This window comes from Aplidium turbinatum, chromosome 6 (genome assembly GCF_918807975.1).
Source record: "Aplidium turbinatum chromosome 6, kaAplTurb1.1, whole genome shotgun sequence".
In the NCBI taxonomy this organism is placed as follows: Eukaryota; Metazoa; Chordata; class Ascidiacea; order Aplousobranchia; family Polyclinidae; genus Aplidium; species Aplidium turbinatum.
The window spans coordinates 12,602,587-12,626,314 of record NC_137477.1 but is presented as its reverse complement, the minus strand read 5'-3'; the positions used below and the strand labels follow the sequence as shown (position 1 = coordinate 12,626,314).

General features: G+C 36.0%; 2 protein-coding genes across 3 annotated transcripts in view; one reads left to right on the top strand and one right to left on the bottom strand.

The window, feature by feature from the left end:
• Window positions 1–3,937: 3,937 nt before the first annotated feature.
• On the top strand, window positions 3,938–8,783 carry LOC145772833 (uncharacterized). The gene is made up of 4 exons (XM_082584715.1): window positions 3,938–4,087; window positions 6,320–6,580; window positions 7,962–8,080; window positions 8,583–8,783. Exons 1-3 carry the CDS (start codon window positions 4,030–4,032, stop codon window positions 8,039–8,041), a joined length of 399 nt encoding a protein of 132 aa, XP_082440841.1. The 5' UTR covers window positions 3,938–4,029; the 3' UTR covers window positions 8,042–8,080; window positions 8,583–8,783.
• A 1,112-nt stretch (window positions 8,784–9,895) lies between these two features.
• The window catches only part of LOC145771985 (uncharacterized), a 53,203-nt gene continuing 39,370 nt past the window's right edge, over window positions 9,896–23,728 (bottom strand). Inside the window, exons 1-7 of one of the 2 annotated variants that reach the window (XM_082583779.1) lie at window positions 21,232–21,987; window positions 18,610–18,651; window positions 14,401–14,552; window positions 13,951–14,031; window positions 12,711–12,818; window positions 10,739–10,876; window positions 9,896–10,349 (exon numbers count right to left, since the gene is read on the bottom strand). In XM_082583779.1, the coding sequence (XP_082439905.1) occupies window positions 10,009–10,349; window positions 10,739–10,876; window positions 12,711–12,818; window positions 13,951–14,031; window positions 14,401–14,552; window positions 18,610–18,651; window positions 21,232–21,881 (1,512 nt within the window). In that variant the 5' untranslated portion in view covers window positions 21,882–21,987 and the 3' untranslated portion in view covers window positions 9,896–10,008. Of the gene's footprint in view, window positions 10,350–10,738; window positions 10,877–12,710; window positions 12,819–13,950; window positions 14,032–14,400; window positions 14,553–18,609; window positions 18,652–21,231; window positions 21,988–23,728 lie in introns of those variants that run through there. The other variant, XM_082583778.1, reaches the window with a different exon arrangement.

Genomic DNA, 23,728 nt, shown 5'->3' with positions numbered 1-23,728 from the left:
ATTTAAGAGATTATCTAATAAGCTAGTAATAAACGAACTTAGAAGCTTCAGCGCTAAAAACTGAGAACACCTGTTATTTTTCTCATGACGCAAACACACAACAAATACTATCACAAAATAACACAAAAACAAAAAAATGTAAAACCTCATTTTAATATTCGCTTTGCTACGCTACTGTTTGGCGTCGCGCAATTGTTGAAAGGCAGTGAGGGCTCATCTCATGTCGTCTGAATATGAATATGCATCATGCAAGGACAATATGGAGAGAACGCAAACTCGCCGCTTCATCGAAACGTTCGACTGAAAAGATGACGCAGTGCGAGTGCTCGATGCCAGTCTTTACAATGCTTGTGAGACCAATGCCAAGAAATGCAACCGCTATGATGGAAAAGGAAGGCGAATAAATTGTTATACTGTACAAGCATTGATGTGTGTAGCGGACAACGGGTAGCTTAACTTATCCGCCCATACCTAGCTGTAGTACTAGTCTACAGCGACATTTCGGGCAAAACAATGTGGCAGAATTGATCCGAGAACGAGGTCTGTACTTCTTTATTACAAGTATGATTTTATTGTCACCACATAACTTAAAAGATTGCAATCGTCTTTCCACAACAGAACGTAATCCAAATCATAAATCCAACCTAGGAAACTGCACACTGAACGTTGACTGACGGAGCCAGAATTAATATCACTACCGTACCAAAATCATATTACAGTGAGCTGCACCAAAATTTATACAGTACTCTGACGTACTCCTTACACCAAAAGTAAAATTCTCTGTCTGTCGAATGGTCGGCCAAAACGCGATATACATAGTCGCTGAGGAATGAAGCATCTGTAAGCTAAAACGTTGAAAAGACGAAAAATTGCGCATATGTGATTGAAAGGTGCCGGTTGCAAGAATGCGTTTAGCTGATTGGCATACGATTTCTTAAGAGGCAAGCAAATTCCTAATCATACTTCAGGAAGCCCAAAGCACACTTGCCAAACTACATGAATTGCTTGACTTACTGGGTAACATTACATATATGCAACAGAACGATAATTTCAAGGCGGTAACAGGCGTTTAAGAAAAGTTGAAAAGACCTAAGGTGAAACGCAGGGCGCTACAATGTGCAATATGACTGCTCTCAGAAAATTTCAGGCGCGCATGTGGTCTCAGTGCCACTGCCAGCTCCATTATTTTACACTTTGAATTTTGAGCTCATTATAGGCCTACTTGTTGTGGAGGTCTCTCGCGTATCGTGTTGAATAAAACAGATATAAAAATATAGGCTATACTTTCAGTGTCGTAGCCGGGCTCAGTCGCGACCCATAGCATCCCCAAGACAGTCAGCGCACCCGATGACTTTCAATTCTGAAAATGTTTTAATGTTAAAACTTTGTCGTTTAAAAACCCCTGATCACAACAGTGCATCTTCTTTCTGATGTGCTATTCAGTAAAACAATCACAACCTCCAATGCACGGAAGAGCGATTGGCTTTAAAACTATTTCAATGGAAAAAAAATCATTCAAAACGCTTAAGAATATTGTTGAATTTTAGTGCTTACTTGCACAATTTTGAGAATTCCGAAGCTTTTCTTCGAGTTTGAAATAAGATTGCTTCATGAAATGCTGTATTTGAATCAAAATTTTTTGATGTCATTCTTCATGAACAAAAATATTTTTATTTATTACCTACTCACAGTATCCTATATATATTTTAAGAATCGTGCAATTCCATTCAGCATAGGTTAACTAGCGAACAATTGACTGGTGCCGGTTTCAATTGTCTTATTGAGTCTATATACGAATTTGCTTTATTGACTATTGTGCTTAGGCTATATAAGACATTACTTTTAACCCAATTTTGACTTCCTTTTTCCCAAGATTGTCATATTTATTCATTCTTTTATCAGGCCTATGGAAAAGGATAATAATCAAAAGCTATTTTTGCTGAAACAGACAATAATTGCATGATCAAACCATCTAAGTGCGGTACTGTATAGGGCCAAGAGAATATACGTGGGAGATTAATAAAAGATGAAAAGTAGCTTATGTCATTCAGTTTTATCCATTAAAGCTACTTTCAGCAATACATTTTTCAAAGCACTTTTTCCATTGAAAATTGTGCTTCTCTTCTTATTTCGGCCTAGTTGCATTTTATAACCAGCGAAACAAAACACCAGTAATAAATTATAGCGTTTTGCTGACCTAGCATTGTTTTAGAAAAAAACAAAAAAAAACAGTTACTTCTCAGTGCAGAAACACTTCAGAAAGCATTGTTCTTTGCATTGACAAAATTAAATTTATAAAGAACTAAGCATAGACTTAAGGATTTCATACTGAACCATCCAGAATTGAATTGTTTGTTTATTGTTTATAGAAATTTATAGCTTGCAATGAAAAAAAAAAATTCTACGGCGCTTTTGCTTTCTCAGCATTTTTACTTCCTTTTCTTGACTGACAGCTAAGTGCCCGTGGAATAGAAATTTTTTTTGTTTTGTCACTATTATTTAATAATAATTTAGCTTACGTTCTTGCATACTTTGATGCTATGGATTTTTTTCTTCAGTTCTCTAATTTTTCTGTGATGTTATTCAAAAAAACTAAATTGATCGAATTTGCAAGTCGATCGATAAGTGGTCAGAAAATAAACAATTCCTTACGTGCTTGTGTAGAAATTCAAAGTCGAGTTTACCCCTATTTGTAGCGACGCGGATTTGTGAGGACGTCCCACTCTAGTAGTGAATATTTCACTGAAGGAAATATGCTAGAAATGTGAAATTTCTTGACTTTTACTTTTTATTCTTTGTAAATTTTCTAAACCTACAATGGTGATTTTTCTACCTTCCTGCCCTTCACAATAAGCATTTCGTCTCAGGTGGCTAGACATTTTCGTGCAATGCTAGTTATATATATGTTAATGTTAGTGCAATATAAATGTGCATTTACTTTGAAACGTAAAAACGCCGAAAAAAGCCGACTTTCTGACGTTTGTTCATTTCAAACACTTTATTTCAATACATTTGTTGGGTAAGAATTTAATTTCTATACGCTCAGTCTGAGCATTTTAATAATTTCTATATGCATAATACAGATGGCTATTATCTTGTAAAATATATTGGCTTTGTGATTTTCATAGCTCCCGTTATTAGCGATTGATTAGCATGGGGCTGAGATAGCCCGTGACATACTTTCCGCTTACGAAAACAGCTCGTGTTAAGACAGGGTTAAAATAATTAAATTAAATGTACAAGATTGTTTAGCAAAAAGAAAAACTTTACAGCGTGATTTCGTATCGTTGCATTACGTGTGATAGGCAGACTACTTTACATAGAAATAATGTATGTTTTTATTCTATGGCAGAACGAAAATCTAGCACACCACCATTTTTGCTATGACTTACCTTTGAGTGCTGTCGTATTTTTGTAGACCAAAAAAATAAAGAAGCTATTATTTCTACAACATTAACTGGCGGACTGATGTCTAATCAGCTAATAATAGTTTTAGAAAAAGACATACTGTTACAGTAGGTCAGTTCACAATATCAATGATTTTAAATTTGAAGATTGTCAAGCTCAGCATGCGATTTAATTTTCTAACGTAGCTACGATACGCCACTGGTCAAAACATAGATTCTGTAACCTTCAGATGCTAATTTGTTAGAAAAATGCTTTTATTTATTGTTTATTTGCATCAGACAAGAATGTCCGTTTTCAAATCACACAAAAAAACAAATGTACAGAAATAAAAGCCATACAGATGATACAGTTGTACTCAACCAGCAGCGGATCAAAAGTATTTGAAGTGAAATTGCGAGCTCATTTTCTTCCAGCAACCAACCAATTAATGGCCTGCTAATACACTTCCGTGTATTAAATTTTGCGGCTGCTTAAAAGAAAAGAAAAAGAAAAAACAATGCATTTGAAAACGCTGAGCCAACATGATGCTGGTTGAGGTCTTATAAGCAAGAAAATCTTCTCAGTCAGAACTATTTTGAAAATTGACACAAGAAACCAGGTACACTGACTACCTTGAAGAAGATGCGACTTCAATTGCTGATCGTTTGCTTGTTCTGCTACTTCAGTTATTCTCATCAAAGTAAGTCAATTTGCAGACAATATAGTTTAACTTGGGAAAATAGAACATGCTTTTTGATTTTTTAAAAAGTGTGCTTTTTCACCAACTTTTATGGTCGTACAAAAATAGAGATAACACCTTCACCAATAATATACAGGTAGCATATTTGTAGGCTACATGAAACATTCAGTTCACTTTTATTTTATTTCATTTTTGAAAGGGATAATTTGGTAGAACAGCGGGGGTTCAGAAAATTGTAAAAGAGGAAAATTTTAAATTTTAACATGTGACAGATACCGAAATGATAACAAGTAGAAATAATTTAGTCCATATAACTTTACATAATAGGGTAGTGCGGGGCAAGACTAGACACATTTTGGTATTAGCCTATTGTGTATATCTTCACATAAAGTTAAAAATGTCTCAATTTTTAATGTTAAACAGATGTACTAAGGCTTCCTTAAACAAGATAGCAAAAAAACGTGAGATTTATTTTTAAGTTATGTTAATACAACATCATTTTTACGACAGAGTCAAATGACTGGTTTTGCCCCTAAGTAAGGGTAAAACAGGTCAGTGTTTTTTTGATGAAGGAAAGAGTATATTTACACATAAAAAGTGCATTTACACATACAAAGTGCACTACTGCAGCACATTTGTTCAGAACAGACATCAGCAAACATGCTGGATTCTATTTTATGACATTATTTGTTCAATTGCTGTGCCGAGTAACCATGGTTCTTCTTGACGACAAAACAAACTGAGCAAGGAAAATTATGACAAAATTTGCCATTTTGTTCACTGACAATGAGGTCCACATGGTACATTACAGTTGTCAAATGTTAGAACAATTGCTTTGTGAACAATTGATAGAAACACAATCAAAAATACACTTCAAATGTTTTCTAGTAGCCTATAGTTCAATATTGTTACATTTATTTTAAATCCTTCATTTGGGATTTTTTGCGTTTTTGTCCAAACTTTGACGCACACTTTCTATAAAAAAACATTGAAAATCATTGATAAATTTTGCATGGTAGACTTACCATATCTTAGTGAATAAGTGGACAAAATTAATTTCAGTGCAAATTTTCACTGGGGTCATGGACAACCAAGATATTAAAAGGACCCCACTTTTTGCTTTTTTTTCATTTCGACCCACGTTTCACATTAAATAAACTCCCAAACCCTTTAATATTTTGTACTGATATTTTTTCAGTTCATCAAAAATCTTATAAACAACATTTCTACCAAATTTCAGCCAAAACCAATCAAAAATGAGGTCTTGGCAAGGTTTTAAATTTTGGAAAATCTTAGCCGAGAGCTAGAAACGACCAACTTTGGATGTCTATGACCTTTGACCTTTTAGAGTGACAATGTAAACGATGTTGTTTGTTTAATATTTGGCAGAAGTACTATCACCTGTAAAAAATTTGGGTTGTTACCTAATTTGGTTTAGCATTGATAGGGCCTCAAACATGGCCAAAAATCAAAAAAATCATGCCCCCTTGGCATACCCCCCCAAAAAAAAAAACTAAATGCTTCGGTCACACTAGGATAAGCTGATTTTTGATTTAATAGGCAAATAATACCCTATGAACCAAATGCTAAATTCTTTGGTTAAAGAATTTATCATTTTCACCAATTGAAGCAAAAATTTGGCACAGCACTTCGTGACTGACTTGTGTTGCCCCAATCGAAATAGCCATGACTGAACAAAAATAAATAACCAATAAAACTAATTTCCAAGGAAGAACTACAAAATGAGTAGTTTTGAGACAAAGTACAATAATTGTAATTTTGTTTAAACTAGAAAGTCTTGGTTTAATTAACAATTTTCATAGTGTAATGCTCGGTTTTGTCGAAACCACAAAAAAAAAGTTAGTCCAAAATATGAAGGTAAAATTTTACACCAATTTACGTTTCGCAGCCTAGACCGAGACAGCAATCAAAAACTGCACAGCAGTTGCTGTTGTCGCATCACAAAAGAACCACTAAGTGCTTTAAAGCATTTTTTTGAGTGTATTATTTCCAAAAAAAAGTTATGCTTGATTAAAATCAAACTGACCGGTTTTACCCGACGACTTGTTTTGCCCCGAACTACCCTAATATAATATTATAAAAAATATGTGGGGCACGATCCTCAGACAAACAAGCAAAAACCTCAGATCCATTAGGTTCTTAGTTTTTATTGCACTAAACGTTTTATTAATTTAAATAAAAAAAATGTTAATTTGATTTTTAATCTCATAGTTTCTGCTGCCATGGAAGATGATTATGAGACGGATGATGCAATAGACACCATCAATGAGTGGTTGGATGCATTGCAACATCGCGAAGCGAACGCAGGTCCACGAGCTTCCAGAACGTTCGATTCCAAAGAAGAAACGGAAAAGCGTCGCTGTCGGAAAGGAATGTCACGTGCTTGCCGTTTTTTTTGTAAACCAAAAAACAAGCTAAAAAGTTGCAATCAATTGGTAAAAAGCAAAAATAAGCCCCAGCGTAGAAATAAAGGTAAGATCAGATAAAGTTTTAAAACTTTCAAGTGTAATGAATTAGTGGTACGGTAGCTACGATTTTTCATTGAATAAATTAGTAAAACTATTTCTAAACACTGAGGGTTACCACCTTTCCCTTGAGCACACGCGAGTAACAACTATTGGTTTGTAGATTGAGTAAAATTAATTTTTGCTAATTAAATGGCGATTTAAAAAAATTTGTGCTACAAGAAAGCTCTAATCTGAATTGTACTCCAAGTTGATTGCTATCAGATGTAATAATTATGAATGTAATCTAAATGTTTACAAGGTAAACAATGCTTATCGTTGCTATGCCGTGTGTCAAAGTGTATAAGATGCTGTATATAATAGAGTTCAGCGCTTTCTGTTTTTTCTTCCGCTCACGATTCACTTTTTTGAAACGTTTGTTTCGGGCCCTCTATGACATCGGCAAAGTCTTTCAGCAATAAATTACTGGAAAAAAAGATCTACTTAAAAAAATGAAACGATAAAAGCACAGTTTATTGTTAATGGGACATTTGAGCTAGCTTATTGGATACTATCAAATCAAGGCCAGATTTGATAGGAGGAAAGTTTGCACGCTACGTAGCATTCAAAATATCATTTTTAAAACTGCTTTGGGCTTTCAATTTTGTTACACTTGAGAAGCCGAAATTACACATTTTATGGCAGAACAGTAAAAAGCAAGAAAAATTTAACGGCACGTTTTGACAATGAAGGTTATTTCTTGCGATATAAATTCAAAATAAAGTAAGCTTAGGCTAAGACCTACTTCCTGATCTCAAAACTTGATACGGCAGTCTAAAGGAAGATCGATTACTTTGATAACAAAAGAAAGGACTATGATCTAGTTCCGCGGACAGAACCACTTCCTCTGCTGCAGAATTAAGAGCAAAAGAATGTGAAATCTAAGAGTTTTTGGACATGGATCGTGCAGACCACATGAGCACAATATTAAAGCCATAATCAGCGGATTTGCGGTTCCAATCTCACAGACAAATCCATAGAAAACTGTAAATATTAAGATAGCTTCGAAAAACATTTTGGTCAATTACTAAAAGCTACAATATTTTAAATTGGTTTGCGGCCCTCTTTGAATACCTCCCTGACCGCGGTCCGCTGGTTGAAAAGCGCTGCTCTCGCCTTCTCGCATACTTGAACTTGTTTTCATTTTTACGTTTTTTATTTCTGACCATTAAAGCAAAAACTGTATCACCTGCCACAGCATAACAGGGTTTGGAAAAGGGTAGAAGCGACAAAACATAAGACAAGGTAGAAAGCTATTAGTGAACGATTTGCATGAGTTAGTTGATGACATAAACAAAACGCATGGAATGTTTTTTAAACATGTACTAATTGTTTATGATGTTATGCAGTGATGAACAGATGCTTGAAATGCCACACGAAACATTGCAAGTCGTTCAAGCCTGATCCCTTAATGGGCAGAAAACATTAACGAAACTGGGAAATGTGAAAAAGCAAGTTGTTTCACCAGGTGAGTTGGTGAGAAAGCAGGCTAAGCTATTTATTTTCCAGATGTTTTCATTAAGACTTTGAAGAAATGGGTTAATGATGTAATTTTGTTTTCTATTACTGTCAAAATTTAACACAACAGAAGAAACAACTTTAAGTCCGTGCATAGCGACAACAATTTTGACAATGTGACAACAATCTTATTGTTTGTGTTGTATTACTTTTAATTGCTTAAAAATACACTAAACAAACCGTTCTCTCAACGACCTTGGTACCGATAGTGCTATTGTTTCAATAGCCTACATTAGCTTAAAGAGATTTCCAAATACTTTTCGCAAATTTTGTCGACATATTCTACCAAAGCTGAATTTTGCAACAGCAAAAAATGCCGAGATGACATTTTTAAATTTTATATGACGTTTTATTAATGTTGCAAATTTAAACTTGGTTAAACTACGTTGCATAAAAAAGGCAAAACAAAGTTACTTGTATTAACTAATTTCCTAATTCTTTATTCTCTCCAGAACCAAGATCCACAAGCGTTCGACAACACCCGTCTGTACTGATTTTATTATGTGTTGTTTGTGAAATCGAAGATGAATGTCAACGTCCAATATTTGCGAAAGCATTTTTAAAACTTGTCTTTGCTGATGTACATAAACGTTGGGATTGTTTGAGAATGCGTAAATGTAACTTATGTCGTCGTCAAATATAAAAAATAACCTACATCATGAATTTCTTTGTATTGTGGGCTGACAGGTTTATTTTCGGAGCTCAAATTTTCTTACTTTTTTTACATAGTTTGTGAAAATTTGGAAGTCTATTTGTTCACTATGTTTCACTAAGTGCTGCACGCAGGAAGACTAGGCTATCTGCGGCCCTCGTCTGGGCTCTAAAATATACAATCTTAAAGCTTCGGCCGAAAAGTATGTTAGAATTTTATATGCGGTGTTGGCATGTGGCAAAAAAACTCTGGGCATCCCTTGAATATGTTTCTCAGCAGTCGAGTGCAAAAAAATTGACAGCAATAGACAAGTGTTTTGCCCGTGAGGCTGAGCTCATCAGTATCGCACCACTAATTCTCGCCACACACTCTAGAGGACTGTAGTTGGTGATTGGATACTTCAAAAAGGTTTGGAAAAGGGGCTAGTTCGGCCATTTATTATATCATGCAAATATGCGCTGCAGGTTAAACAAGTCTTTACATTAGCGTAGCCTACTCCCAACGTAGCCTACCATTGAGAAAAATACTTCGAAAATTACTGAAGTCTTTTCCAAATTTAACACACAAGTTATTATCTTATTGGCTTTGCATAGCCTATCTTGCTTGCCAGTTCGTATTTTGCTTGTAAAACAATAAGCTTTGTTTTTTTGGCTTAAGAATTTTCTTTGACTTTCCTTTGACAATAATCACAAACCAAGAAAAAAATTTAGGTACTGGTAGGCTACTCTACAAAGTGTAAGAGTCTTTTCAAAATATTTCAAGGCTCCTGATTCTGAAGAGGCACTTATTTTTTTAAATTACGCCTAGCTCTAGTTTTCGAGATATATGACAATGAATGTAGTTTTAGGTCAACTTAAACTTAGGCCTACCTTCGCTATTATGAGGCGACGGACGGTTGAAAAATGGAAAGACGAAGTTTACATGTCAGGATATCACAAACCAATATTGTAATAACATCTCTATTTTTTTCTGTCTGCTGTTTAGTGACTTTCTGAACAGGGAATGTGAAGATTCTTTTTATCTGCTCAGCTCCGCTAGACTGAATCAGGATTTCAGATCTTAGGTACAATTCAAGACTCTGGAAACTTCTTGCTGTTTCTTATGTACATTGCATTACATTAAAAAAAACATCATTTTATTGCAAGATTATATGCACTACATCGCACATAACAACAAGACATGACAGATATCAATAGAATGTACAAATTGATCCTGCAGTTTTAACGTCACGTAAAATCAACCGAGCTGGAATGACAGTTGGTCTCGGATAAGACGCCATTCTCGTGGGAAACTGGAAAAATGTCTTCATAGTTGAGATAGTCACGGCCATCTTCCAAGTCTTTTCTGCGGTCGGCACTGCTGTGTTGTCTTTGCAATCTCAAAATGAACTCATCGGGATCTTCAATGACGTCACTATCGTCAATTGTCTCTTCGTTTGAAGAAGAGGAGCGATGATGATCGATCGTAGCAAATTTAATCCCGGAGAAAACTTCTTCAATTGGGACGTTCATCTCGAGACGCGACATGCGTCGTTCGCAGTGCCGGGATCTCAGAGGTAAATCTGTTGCTGAAATAAAATACTATTACACGGGCTGTCGAGAGGATAATTTGGGCCCAGTATTAACGAGATCCTCTGGCCTCACATTAAGGCACTTCTGAGAAAAACGCACAATTTACAACGACCAAGAGGTGGTTTCATTAAGTTCCCGGGTCTCTTGAAAAGGTTACAGGCCTCTAAAACCATCCCGGGCCTGGTCCCAAAAGTACTCTCAGAACGTCTCTACCAAAGCTATTGGCTATTAGGCTACTATTCGGTCTTTCTCGTGAAGGACAATCTAATAATATAGATTTTCGAAAGAAGTAATTCAAAATGTCGCAGACAGATGATTGACAACGAATTAATGGGATTGAATAGCATTATTCAAAAACAATACTTTTGTATCATTATCAACTTACTAGTGACTGTCGTGGCGGTTGTATCCGATTCATTACCACCGGTAGCTGGCGCAGGTGTAATAGATTTTCTCTTGTTTTTCTTTGACATAAGAAATCCCATTTTGAAAACGTCCTTTACACTTTTTTTACTTTTTTTGTCTGAAACAATAAATTCTATTATCACATCACCACACCAATGAGAGCCTTGAAACGACGTTGGAAAGGGCGCCGGTTCGACACCGCTCAAGAGCATGCAGCTGTGTCTTTGGCAAGACACTGCAAGGCATGCCTGAAGGTAGTCACCAAGATTGGCTTAATCTAAATGTTCAATTACCGGGCGAAAGCCTGGATACGACAAACAAAATCACACCAATGAGTTTCTATCACCTTACGTTTTTAGTTTTAACCTACACTTTTTAAGCTTTTTGATGTCTGCTGAAGTTTAACCAATGTAAAAAGGACTGATTTGTTAGCTGGGGATGTAACAAAATTTCGCTAAAAAGGCTAGTAATGAATTTTAGTCTAATCACTTTCTAAAGTTCTAAGTTGAAGTGGTGATTAAAATAAGTTTTTATCTACTCCAGCAAATGAAAAACAATTGGAATAAAGTGCACTTTCCCATGTCGTCAATTTGAACTTGAAGCTTAGAAAGATTAAAATGGTTCGAGAGCAAGAAACAATTCTTAGTTTCAACCAAAGCTGCTGCATTAACGGAATTAAACACATTAAAAGCAAAAGAGAGTGAGACATAAATCCGAATTAATCATAAACGCATGTTTTTTATGTTAGCTGTCGTTACCGTGGTCCTAAACGAACATGGAATTCAATTAACTGGTAAAGGCGGTGAGGTCGATAGTCTGTGGCATGGATCAGTGGTGCGATACTGACGAGCCCAGCCTCATGGGCGAAACACGGTGTCTATCGCTGTCAATTCATTGCTATAATCGGCCGCCGAGAAACCATCGGCTTATTGTTAGCGTAAATTCTTAACCCCATTAGGTCTTGCACAATAGATTTTCACTTTTCCAAGTCGGAGAAACTTATTCCTAAAGATATTGGCTGGAGAAACCCTCGTCTGAGCAACATACAAAAAAGCACGTATATTTCACATTTTTTCTGAGTACCCAGAGTTTTCATTGAGCACCAAATTAAAAATTGCTGGCGCAGTAGGTCTAAGCTTGATTGCAGGTTGGGACATACCGAAGACTTTGTAAATTGACTGATTGCATTGCTCTAGCGCAGTGGTTCTCAACCTTTTTGTTTTGGCGGACCCCTTTTGGTACCTTCGAAGCGGTCGCGGACCCCCAAAAAAATTTTATCTGAAATTTTGGTATATCGATTTTCCTATAATTATAATGGAATCAAATGTTTTATGAGTTTCGAAACGACTTAAAAGAATTTGGTGAACTCGCGACACACTTATGACTATTGATGACATTAGAGAAATTATGTTATGAGCTTTATGTTGGCACATCAAAAATCAGTAGGCTATATAATCTATAATTATGTTGATTTGATGTTTTTCTATAAATTTTATCAAAAACCAATAGAATTTTGCGACCGTTACAAACAATTTCTTCCAATTTCTTCCTTACTACTGTCTCAAAAAAATTAAGTTGAACATAGCCTTATTAAAAATTTAATTCATTTATATGATATTTTTTTAGTTAGAAACCAAACCTTTGAACTTTCAAAGGACATCGCACCGTTTCGTTGGGAAGTACAGTTTGAAAATCACGGTAGCCTAATACACAAATAAAGCATAACCAACCAATTTTTACATTTCGTAATTCATCAATCATGCTGCAAACTCGCAAGCTTTCACGGACCCCCTGAAATCGCTTCGCGGACCCCCAGTTGAGAACCACTGCTCTAGCGTGAAGCAGTGAGAACCAGACTAGATATTATGTTTACACTGTCAAATACAACAAAAACAAACAATCAAAATAAAGTTCAAACAACGTTGCAATAAAGAAATGACGAGTGCAATTACCTCCGTTGCTCGTGGAAGGTCCATGGGACGACCTGGGATGGAGATGGGCATTATCAGGCGACATTGGCCGGCTTGGGCCAATTGATGTCTCGATGCCTTCAACAACGTCTGTGCACAGACAATCAAAGTTAAGGAAAAGAAAGTCGAAGATACAAACACATTGAAACAATTTATCCATTTTTTAAATCGAAAAAAAAGCAACAATATTCCTGAGAATAAACGCAGTAGAGGTTACAAATACTGTTCAGTATGAAATGGAAAGGGTTTGTTTGCAATGGCCGCAATTATCAACTCAAAAAGCCAGAAGATGTGAGCACTGGTACACGTCAAAGGACATCAACAAGATCATTTTTTTTTGACTATTTATGGTCGTCGTAGCTGAAGACCAATAACATATGTTTTCCACCTGAAAATTTCATCTTCTTTGCATTGATTCAATATCTGCAGACGATGAATAAATATATAAAATAGACGCAATTCCCATGTGGTTTTGACCAAAACATATATTTTTTCGTCGGTTTAATAGGTTGATGTAAGATGCTTCTTCACCAAGGTCAGCGATGTTGTAAACAACGACGAAATCCAATAAAATAAACCTTCGCGCTGTGCCAAGGGCCCAAGCGTAACATCAACCACAGAAAAGCTTAATTACAAATGTACATTCATGAAAATGGCTTCGTCAAAAATATTGATTTTAAGGTTTGAAGGAATTCGTCAAGCCGATCTGAACACCTGTTTCTGCGATATAAACATGTGTTTTTTTAGTTTTCATGTTTTAATGTTTAACTGCTGTCCAGTACACCTGTCAGCAAAACACTGTATTTCGCGCAGTCGCCTACCCAGTTTTGAATAGAAATTAAATTTCGATTCATGCTTCAAGCATGCTGTTAAATTTTTGTTGCAACACATACTAGCTAAAAGTCAGTTATTTGGCTAGCTAGAACTATACGCTTGACAAGCTTTCAAAAACTAAAAAAAAAAAATCAGAAACTTGTCTTTAAAATGCATTTAGAAACATAAAGTTCAATCCAAAAAACAGCAGCATCCGGAAATCTTAGAAAGCCATACGCTCAGAAATTGACTTCCACAAAACGGCGTGCTGGTGTTATTTTAATTTAAAAAAAAATTGTTTAAAAAAAACTAGACCAGTTCATATACAGAAAATATTTTTGCAGGAAAAATTTGCACGAATACAAGTAGCTATCTAAACACTATTTTTCCTAATTTTGTCTTTTCTAACCTGATTTGTTGGATAAAGTCATTGGTGAGTTTCCTCCAACACTAATTTCACATCCAGTCACGGGATCTGAAATCTCTGAGCCTGAAATAAAAAAGTACTGACTCAGAAATTATTTAGACATTTTTTGTCTTATCAAGGTTTACGCCTGGTAGTTTAAGATTTAAATTAATTAGACCGAAAGAGAACCACTCTTCGCGTCCACCTTCAGGCTTGAGGTGTCCTGCCAAAGACGCAGTTGCATGCTCTTGACCGGTGTTGAATTGGCGCACTTTCTACCGTCGTACCAATAAGGCTGTCACCACTCGGCAACGCAACCGGCATAGGTAAATGATAGCGCAAAAAATTAGAAATAAGAGTTTGACATTTTGTTGGTGTGTTGTTTACAATTTATTGTACTCTTACATCTCAATACAACGCGTAATGAGCGCAAGAATGAAACAACTATATCACCTGATTCAGAAACGGAAGGTTCTGGAACAGGGGGATTCGGAGGTTGTATGTTGGGGGGTGGTTGTATTTTGGATGGGGCTTGTTCTTTAGGGGCTTCTCTTGCGGGCTCAATGGGATCTGGGGGTGTTCCGTTCACTTGCCAGTCAGGAAGACTTAAAATCGGAAAGAGTTATTCACAAACGGTAGGAAAAAAATTATATTTAATAAACATTAGAACAAGAAGTTTTGTTAAGATAATTTACTAAATGGTCTGCAATGGTAAAAGGCAAAATGAGTTTGCAATAACCAAACAAATAAATTTAGCACAGCATCATTATTGTCAGAATAACTTGCATTTAATCTGGATATATTCGAACCCAGAACTGCGTTTACACATTAGAAGTGTTGGAAAACTTAAAAATGGGGGTAAAGTTTATCAAAAATGCTTACAAGGTCACAAAAAATGAACTTGTGACCATTAGATATTTCAAACCTTTTAACGAGTAGTTTACCAGCCTTTATAAAATAATTTTAGTACGTTTAAGTGTACCGTTTTGCTGTGAAGGTGGCATTCAAAAAAGGTTGCAGAGTAGGCAAATACTCTACGTATCACCAGAGGTTGAAACGATATAAAAAGGTGGTTTTTGTTAGCTGGTGAAATCGTGTCAATAGCCTACAATAATGTCCGGTTAAGTTCGCATCATGAATCTGAACAGTTTGTGCGAACTTAGATGGTAGGTAAAAAGTAGGCAATGATTTTGCTTATACCCTTTTCGGGATCATTATTGCAATTTTTGACATTCAACCTTCTTTCAGTCATAGCCTCATAGGTTAGTTTGTCAGTGTCACAGAGAATAGCCACGTGGTTGCAGACACTGGTCTTACCATCTTATTTTAGGCCCTCCACGACGCCTGCATACAAAAACTTTCCAGATTGTATTATATTTGTTTTTAGGTAGGGTATTCCTTTTCTTTGCTCGAAACATGTTCAAACCATTGCAAACTGCTCTAGATAATACCGCTATTCAGCCCTGCTAGTCCAAGTAAAAAAAACTGGTCTAAGCAAGAAGTTATTGGCCAGAACAAAGACTTGTTGACAAAAACAACCAAGAGCTTTTGGATGATGTCCAAGTGTGGGAACAATGCAAATTAAAAAGGATGAGATTGGAATAGTTGCCGAAGTTTGTGCAAATAGTCCAGAACCAACCAACAAAGAATGATGTTATTTTCCATGGGCCTGAGCACATGTCCGAAAAAGTCATTAAATATGAAAATCAGTTGTTGTGTTATGACGTGCAAGCTCAAGTACGAGGCGATTATAATTAATCGACAGGAATTTTCCTTCATACACTTTCAGTGGAAACATGCAGGTAATTTTCGAAGCTCAACGCAAAAGAGACCAAACCATGCATCAGCTGAATTCGTGAAAGTAATGAAAATAACAGGTTAACAAATTGATTTTCACAGTAATGTTTATATCATTTTGCTAAAAACATCTCAGTAAAAAGTTTAATTATCATAATTTGACAAGAAAAGAGTCTAAATGCCATTGCCGTACCAAGTAAATTAAACGATGTTTATCGAAAATCTGTCATTAAATTGGTAAATTATATTCCAATCTAGAATATTCGCAATATCTCTACATTAGTAGGGCCTAAGTGTGGTGATTTAGCATTTTTAAAACCCGTTTATGAAACTATTTATTAGAGAGTTTAAAAAAAAAGATTTTCATTTTGGCAAAACGAAACTTTACACAAGGTTTGCATTTGCAAAAAATCAGTTTCTTCTAAAATACGTAATTCGAAACAGGACAAAGGAATTTTTATAGAAATGGACTCAATAAAATGGGAATAATTCTCTATAAGATTTTTTTTTCTTTATTTCTTACACACTCATTATTTACTGCCACGGACCACTATACAATAATTGAAGCAGCATAGCCACCATACCACTGGCAGAGCGTATCTGACATCGATTCGTTGGATTTTTTTAGTCTTTTTGGCCTACTAAATGCACCCACCTGACACATCAAAACATGATGGAGACAAAAATATAAAAAATCTGATTGACTTTTACATGAGATGCTATCCAATCTTCTCAAAACAAAGAGAAACTTTATTTTACAAACAGCAGTTCAAAATCAAATGACATTTTTAAGAATTTACATTTGAAATGAAACAAAACAAGAATGTTTGCACTGCAACAAATTTGTACAAATTCGACTTTGTTTCGATTCGAACAGCTTGAGCTTTTCACCAATTTAGTAGCATGCCAAAGCAAATACAAACTATACTCCAGCCTTTTATTACTTAAAAAACCTGGATCTAACAACACAAACTATACAACCTGCATTTCAAATCGGTAAGCGGCCACCTTCTACTACGACGTTGAAGAACAAATTGTCCGAAACATCAGTTGGACAATTTGTTTTAAAGCATGTAAAAAAGAACTATGTGTGTGTATGTGCACGCGACTTACGTATTTTACGCACATCCACTCACGTCAACACGCACCATCAGTATTTTACAAAATGAATTTGATTTGTCGATTTAATCAACTGAGAGCAAGAGAGGCAGAAAATGGGAATTACGATGCAGAATTTACAAATAATGTTTCAAGTATTTTTTAATGTATCATGAATGTTTTGTGGGATTTGATCGACAGATTGCAGGCTTTCTGAAATACTGTTTGGGCTGACTCCGACCATAATTCTTTTTCACTTGACAGAGGGTCCATCCTCTTACCCAGGGCCATTAGTAGGATAACTTGGGCCCGTTACGAACGGGATCATCGGGCTCCGAATTAAAACCTATTATAAAACGCTCTAGGCCTAACGAATACGAGATGCCTTCTTCCAGTCCCCATGCGTCTTGAACAGGTTACGGACCTCTAAAATGACTCCGAGCCTGGGTCAAGAAGTATCTACTGGACCCCCGCCCCCCCCCCGTCAACGCTACTGCTGTGTCGGTGAGTTCCCGTCAGCACCCGGGGGATGAACGAACAGAGGATTGTGACATGTGAAATCCATTCCGATTCCGAAGAGATGTTTTGGTCTCCAGCTTCAAAGCAAAACTTGAGATGTCTTTGTTTCACCCGACTGGGGTGCTTGTTTGAAGAAGCAGAGACCTTGACCATTTAGATCACTGTGATAACAATAAGCAACATTTTCGGTGAACATGTCTCTTCTGCTCAACATGTTTCGCACACCTATCAATCCAAGACAAAAAACATGATGAAGCCATCTCAATATGGGGTTATGTTATCAATCACTGGACAAACAATAATATGTTTTTGGTTTCTTCCAGCTAACGCGCTATGTTTACTGTGTTGTTTTTTGATACAATCTAATAAATTGATCAAAACTATTCAGTTAGGCTATTTTGTGTAATTTAGCGTATTTTTGCACGCACTCAAAATTAGAATATGAAAATGAAGACGTTTGGGTTACAATCGATAAATTCAAAATGACGTATTGAAAACATGGTTTTGACCGATGAGAATTTAAAATTAATATCTTGACTTAAATCGATGATAATATTTATTTTTAATGCTAAAAAAAAAAAAAGCAATCAAGCTTTAAAATCTGGTCAGATTATGAGGTTGAAAAATATTTCAACTAAGGCTGCTTTAAACATATTGTCTCCATGTTTGTTCGTATTTTCTGAGATTCCTCAAATATTCATTAACTGTGGATGCAAATGCTGTTTCTAGTCTTATTCATAGAGGCATTTTCATATTTTGTAAGCTTTCATTTTTTTTCATTTGATTTGGAGATTTTCAGTAAACTCAGTCAAGCGTTTGTAACAATAATCATTTCGTTTTCAAAAATGCCTTTTTTCTGGCCAGAATCCAGCAGATTGAATCGTTTCCAACACCCATTCTTATACTTTTTGTATTTATTAATTTTTTTTTATTTCATGCAGCAAAACATTTTATTGTGTCAGCACCATTTTCGCATGAAAGACGATTTGCCATAAAATGTGTCAAGTAAGTCCGTCAAAATTATACAGAAAAATTAGCTTATAAACAACAATTTTATTTGAACCCATGCATTTAATTCCCATGAAATCAAATAAAACTTTTCTTGATTGGCTAAATAAAATAACATTATAGGCTACAAATCAGATAGAAAAGTCAAACTAAGTTTAAAAAATGTAATAAAAAGCTTATGCTGTAAAATATTGATCAACCAACCATGCGTTTTATAACTCAATGAATTACTGCAATTACCTTGTTTTGCTCAAGCTTCTGTTCCCTGGGTACATGGTAATTCTGAAACAAAGACATCACAATGAAAAAGGTAAAATGAATTATAAATTTCACATATTTTATGTGAAAAAATAGTATAATTGAGTACTTTCTTGCGGCACGCTTACAACCTCACAAGATTTTGAAAGAGTCAAGAAATGTTATGACTCGTGATTATTTATATAGCCAGGAGCGGCTCGCTAGTGTGTGCTGCGGTGCTACAGCACTCCCACAAAAGTTTTACAACTCACCAGCCGCTACTGTACATAGCCTATTATTGACAAGGCTTGTTGAGGCAATACTATGGACCCAGTGCCAACGAGAAGCCCGGTTTCCAAAACAAGATACTTTTATAGAAAATAACTGAACTCCGAAAAATTTGTTTTCTGGTCTCATCCTTTCTGCAAAGATTTTTCGGGCCCTTAAAATTATCCCGGGCCCGGCTCCAAAAGTACCCCCGACCCCTTGTCAACGCTGCTGTCAAGGGCTCTTTACTATACCTTGTAGTGATAGTGACCTGAAATGGATCGACGTCATCACAACACCACACGTGAGCATGTGGCCAGTAATAAAGGAAAACTATGTTTTGTGACGCTGAGAATTCATATTGTATTGCGCAATCAGCTAATGCAAAAGTTCATTTGAAAACAAACCCATTGAGCGGAGTACGGCAAGTGGAAAAACATGTAGTCTATGTAGATTGGAATGATTCAAACCATGTACTTAGTTATTAAACTCAGACAGTTTAGTCATTCAGTAGCCATTGTTGTTTCGCATTGTCTACCGCGGTGCATGTTTTATTTGTCACACGCACGGAAAGAAGGAAAAACAAATGTGAAAGGGGAAAGCAAATATTTTTTAAGACTTCAGAACATTTGCGAAATAAAGTCTTGAATGGAAACTACAAACTATTTGCTTGAATTACTTCAATAGAAAATCTCCATTTTAATATAGAATCGATGTTGTCTTTGTTTTCTATCAAGGTGCCTTTGAAAAACTTATCAATGCTTAGAGCTTGGAGTAAGATAAACTTTGTGAAGTGCGTTTCTTCAAGGTAACTTTATTTTATCCGAAAAGAAAAGTAAAGTGGAGAAAAACTCAACATTCAACGTGTATTTTCTACAATCGAACGTTACTTTTAGAAATGAAAGTGTTTTTTTTAGCAAGTGAAAACAAAATCCTTGTCACAATACAAATTTTAATTTTCAAAAATCAATAGTAATCCACTCCGAGCAGAAAAGAAAAGAGACTCAAAAATATTGACTAACACAGCGTCAATTGCGGACAAACCCCGCCAACAACTCACTGCTTTTTGCATTGAATCAACATTAGCAGGCGTCGTCAAAATCACGAAAGCGAAAATCACACACAGAGGGCCTTTTCTTCTAAGCTACCAAATTGGTACTTTTTGCATAATCTGACGTCTGTATACATTGAATCAGTGTAAAAAGTAGCAATTTTCTAGCTGGTTAAGCCACGTGCAAGCTCTGTCTTTCAACAACAGAGGAATAAAAACATATTCGAATGGACTGGAAATTATTCTCCATAGGAATTATCCGTCTTTGAATTAGCGTACGTTGCACAGCAGAAGTTAAAACAACATATTGATACGCGATACTTAGAAGCCATTTATTGAGAGAGCTGTCTGTTATTGCAAGTTGTCTATTTACAATTAGAAATTGGAATGCAATTATTTATATATCAGGTTCAAACGACGACTGTCGATCGATGCTGATGCAGAGGTCTGGTTACTGAGGTTGACTCTCGGAAATTTCTTCTTGCCGTTATAGCGTGAATTATGTGTTGAAGTTAATTGTAAATTATTTGGTCTATTAGATACCGCTGAGTTGTTTAGCAGCACCCTCCAAAATTAAGAATCGTTGCTAGGTTTTGCCTTTTCTTCCTTTGTAAAAGACACGTGGTGATCCACTGGGCGATCTGAGCGATTTATTTTAAGAGCTTTTCAAACTATCTTGATCAAGGTATACTGGTAAATGCAAAATGTTATCATGATGTTTCAGACGCAAATTTAATAAGCTCCGCTTTTTGATAAAAATGTTTGAATCTTTTTTTTAAAGGCAAATTTTTTTCGGAATTTTATTGATGATTATGTCTTTCACTTGTGCGAAACTAGCTAACAGCTGGCTCGTAAAAACATATTTATCACAAAAGAGGTTTAACAGTGCTCAACAAATATTTTCATTTGATCCTTGGATAAAATCAATTTTTTGATTGCTTAGAATTTCATATTGACCTCTCAATGCCATCAAATACTTTAAGCAAACACCACCAACCCTAATTGTATTATTGATGTGCATCTCTGCTATTGATAACCTGTAGTTGAAATCAATACAACTCAATAACCTCATAGCCTTAACTAACAAAATTACAACGTAATTAGTGTGGTATTTGATAGTGGTTCACTTTTAATGTTTTTTGTTTGAGATTACGTTGAGCAAATCTATTATAATTCAACGTAGGGATAGTTTGCTCAAAATATAAAGGCGACAAATGGAGAACCAAAACGTTACAACAAACTACAGTATACGTAAGAAGTAAAGCTGAAAAAGATTGTTTTATGATATGAAGGCTACATCATCTTACGATTTAGATTGTTGAGCTATTGTCAATAGTTTTCCAAGATCAGGTCCAGACGTTGTTTCTGGAGGAACTAAGGACTTGGATCTTCTTTCTAGAACATTGACTTCATTCATTCCTGATGGTGAGAGTTTATCTCTCCTAAAATCATATCCTGCATCCAGAGAGTTAAAATCTTTTCTAATGTTTCTAAGCCGATTCCTTACTGTGCGGTTACGCTCTAATCCAGTTATTGGTTTTGTAAACGGAACCTTCCTGGCGGATCTAACATCCGGAGTAATGGAACCAGAAGAACGGCTACTCTCGGAAAACTTTTCGTGCCGGCTTCCTAGCAACTTCCGGAGACTGGAGGATTGATTCCTGCTTCTCTGGATCCTAAAGTGAGTACGAAAACAATTTGGAGATTCATCATCATCATCAAGATCGTCCAATGGAAGTGGAGGAAGATCAAAACAACAGGAAAACTCTTCTTCCAGTTTCTGTTGTCTGGTCACATCGCGATGGAACAATTCACTGCTGTTGTGTGGAGACACTGGCGACGGCGTGGAATCATCCGGGCTGCTTGTGACGCTCCAGTGCCGTCTTGCGGGCGGATGTGGTAACTGGGTGTCAAATACATCGTCTTCAAAAGACGGAGACATTGTGTAGCTGTACATTGTCTTCAGAAATAGGTGAAATGTTTCTTCATCAACTGATTTTATTCAACACTTAAACGACCAATTTTAATGGTAGTAGATATGTCCTCACAAATCAAAATTTCAAAACCTCCTTTTTTTAAACTTAATATCCATTAGCAAGTATTCAACTACGTTGCCTCTAAACCCTCCTAAGCTATAGTGACAACGGCTCAGATAATATTTTGGGTGTAAATTCTGCAAAAAATTACAAATAAAATATTAACTGACAACGCTATAGAAAATTTCAATCAGTTATTAACAGAAAATGACCGGACTAAGTCGCATGTTACAATTGCCAGATAAAGAAATGTGCTCGTACAATAAGGCAACATATGCCACGTTATTACTTCCAATGCTTCCATTTATTAGCTTACTCTTTGATTGCGTTCAATATTGACATCTAGTAGATTCTGTTTTTGCCAGCGCAAAAACACATACAAAAAGCAAATACAAAGCACGTAATTTAAGACGTTGAGTATGGTGCCCACATACGTAGCTGGTTTGGTGCACATACGTTTTAATCGTACTTTGAAGGACAAAAGTTCTAGTACAGCTTTTTACAATAATCTGGTCAATTTTATTCCTATATGATTACTCAGTAGTTTATAGCCTGCACAAAACCGGAGTTTGAAATGGAAGAGCCCTGAGTTGTCTGGTTTCTGCATGATCACACAATCATGGACTGTACTGATTTCATCTTTAGGTAGCAAAGCAAAAAAAAATTACTCTTTAAGTCTTTAGCGTAAAAAACTTTGCTCATAACTCAACACCACTGTGTTCTGTGTCACAGTGTCAGCATAGTTGTAGACTTCCTGACGGAACAAAACTGAATGTTGTACTCTAAGCTTTTAAGAACTCCATAGTATTCAACTTAATGTGTCATGAGAAATAAAAAAGCTAACGAAAGAAAGCGTTTTATTTGCCCTGATCTTTAACTATCAGTTCAATGAAGCAAAGCACTTTCAGCCGATGTGGCATTTCACAAAGTAATGAATTTCTAATGCAACTATGCAAATGTAAACTAATGTCTTTTAATTTGGTGGCTTAATTGCCTTCACACGCCTGCATTAACACGATTAATTAAGTATTGAATTCGTTTGCACGTGTAGATTTTGCTGCAGCATTGCATCGGCTTTGGAAATGCTGTAGCACTTGACATGTTATCAGGCAATTAGCGACATGGTCATAAAGCTTCTTGGCAACTACTGAAAATTGTTGAAAAGAAATGGCCAACAAACTGATATCAAAGTCAAAACCACAAGCGCTGCACAGAAAATCAAGTCAAAAGAAAATTCTCTTCAAGTTTTGTTTTGCAAAAAAGTGATTTTAGAAATTTTTCATTTGCTGCTTCGTTCGAAATCACAATAAACGGTAGGCTGTTCAAGAAAAAACGGTAGGCTGTTCAAGAAAACGACCCAAAACACCCAAAGATTCAGAGCTTGTAATAATTGACAGAACTTCGACTTGCTTCTAGCCACATTCGTTTCAAAGGTAGGCTACATTCAATATCCTGCTGGCTTTGATATATCTTCAAGCTTGTTGTTAAAAACCTTTTGATAAGTGATTCTGCTCAGCCATCTTTTGCGCTTAAATGCCACAATTTATAGTGCAGACCTAACAACGCCTGTTTTGTCCACCAAAGTTATTCGAGACAAAAATATACTAATTGCAGGATGCTTTACAAGCCATCAACACGTCAGATCAACACAGGTAAACAGAGACGTGAAAATTTGCGAGGTCGTTCGAGTTTACGCTGGAGTCGCAATATTTTGTGCAAGCTGTGTTGGTTGACCTTTAAGCAGTCTAGCAAACCAATGCCTCCGTTT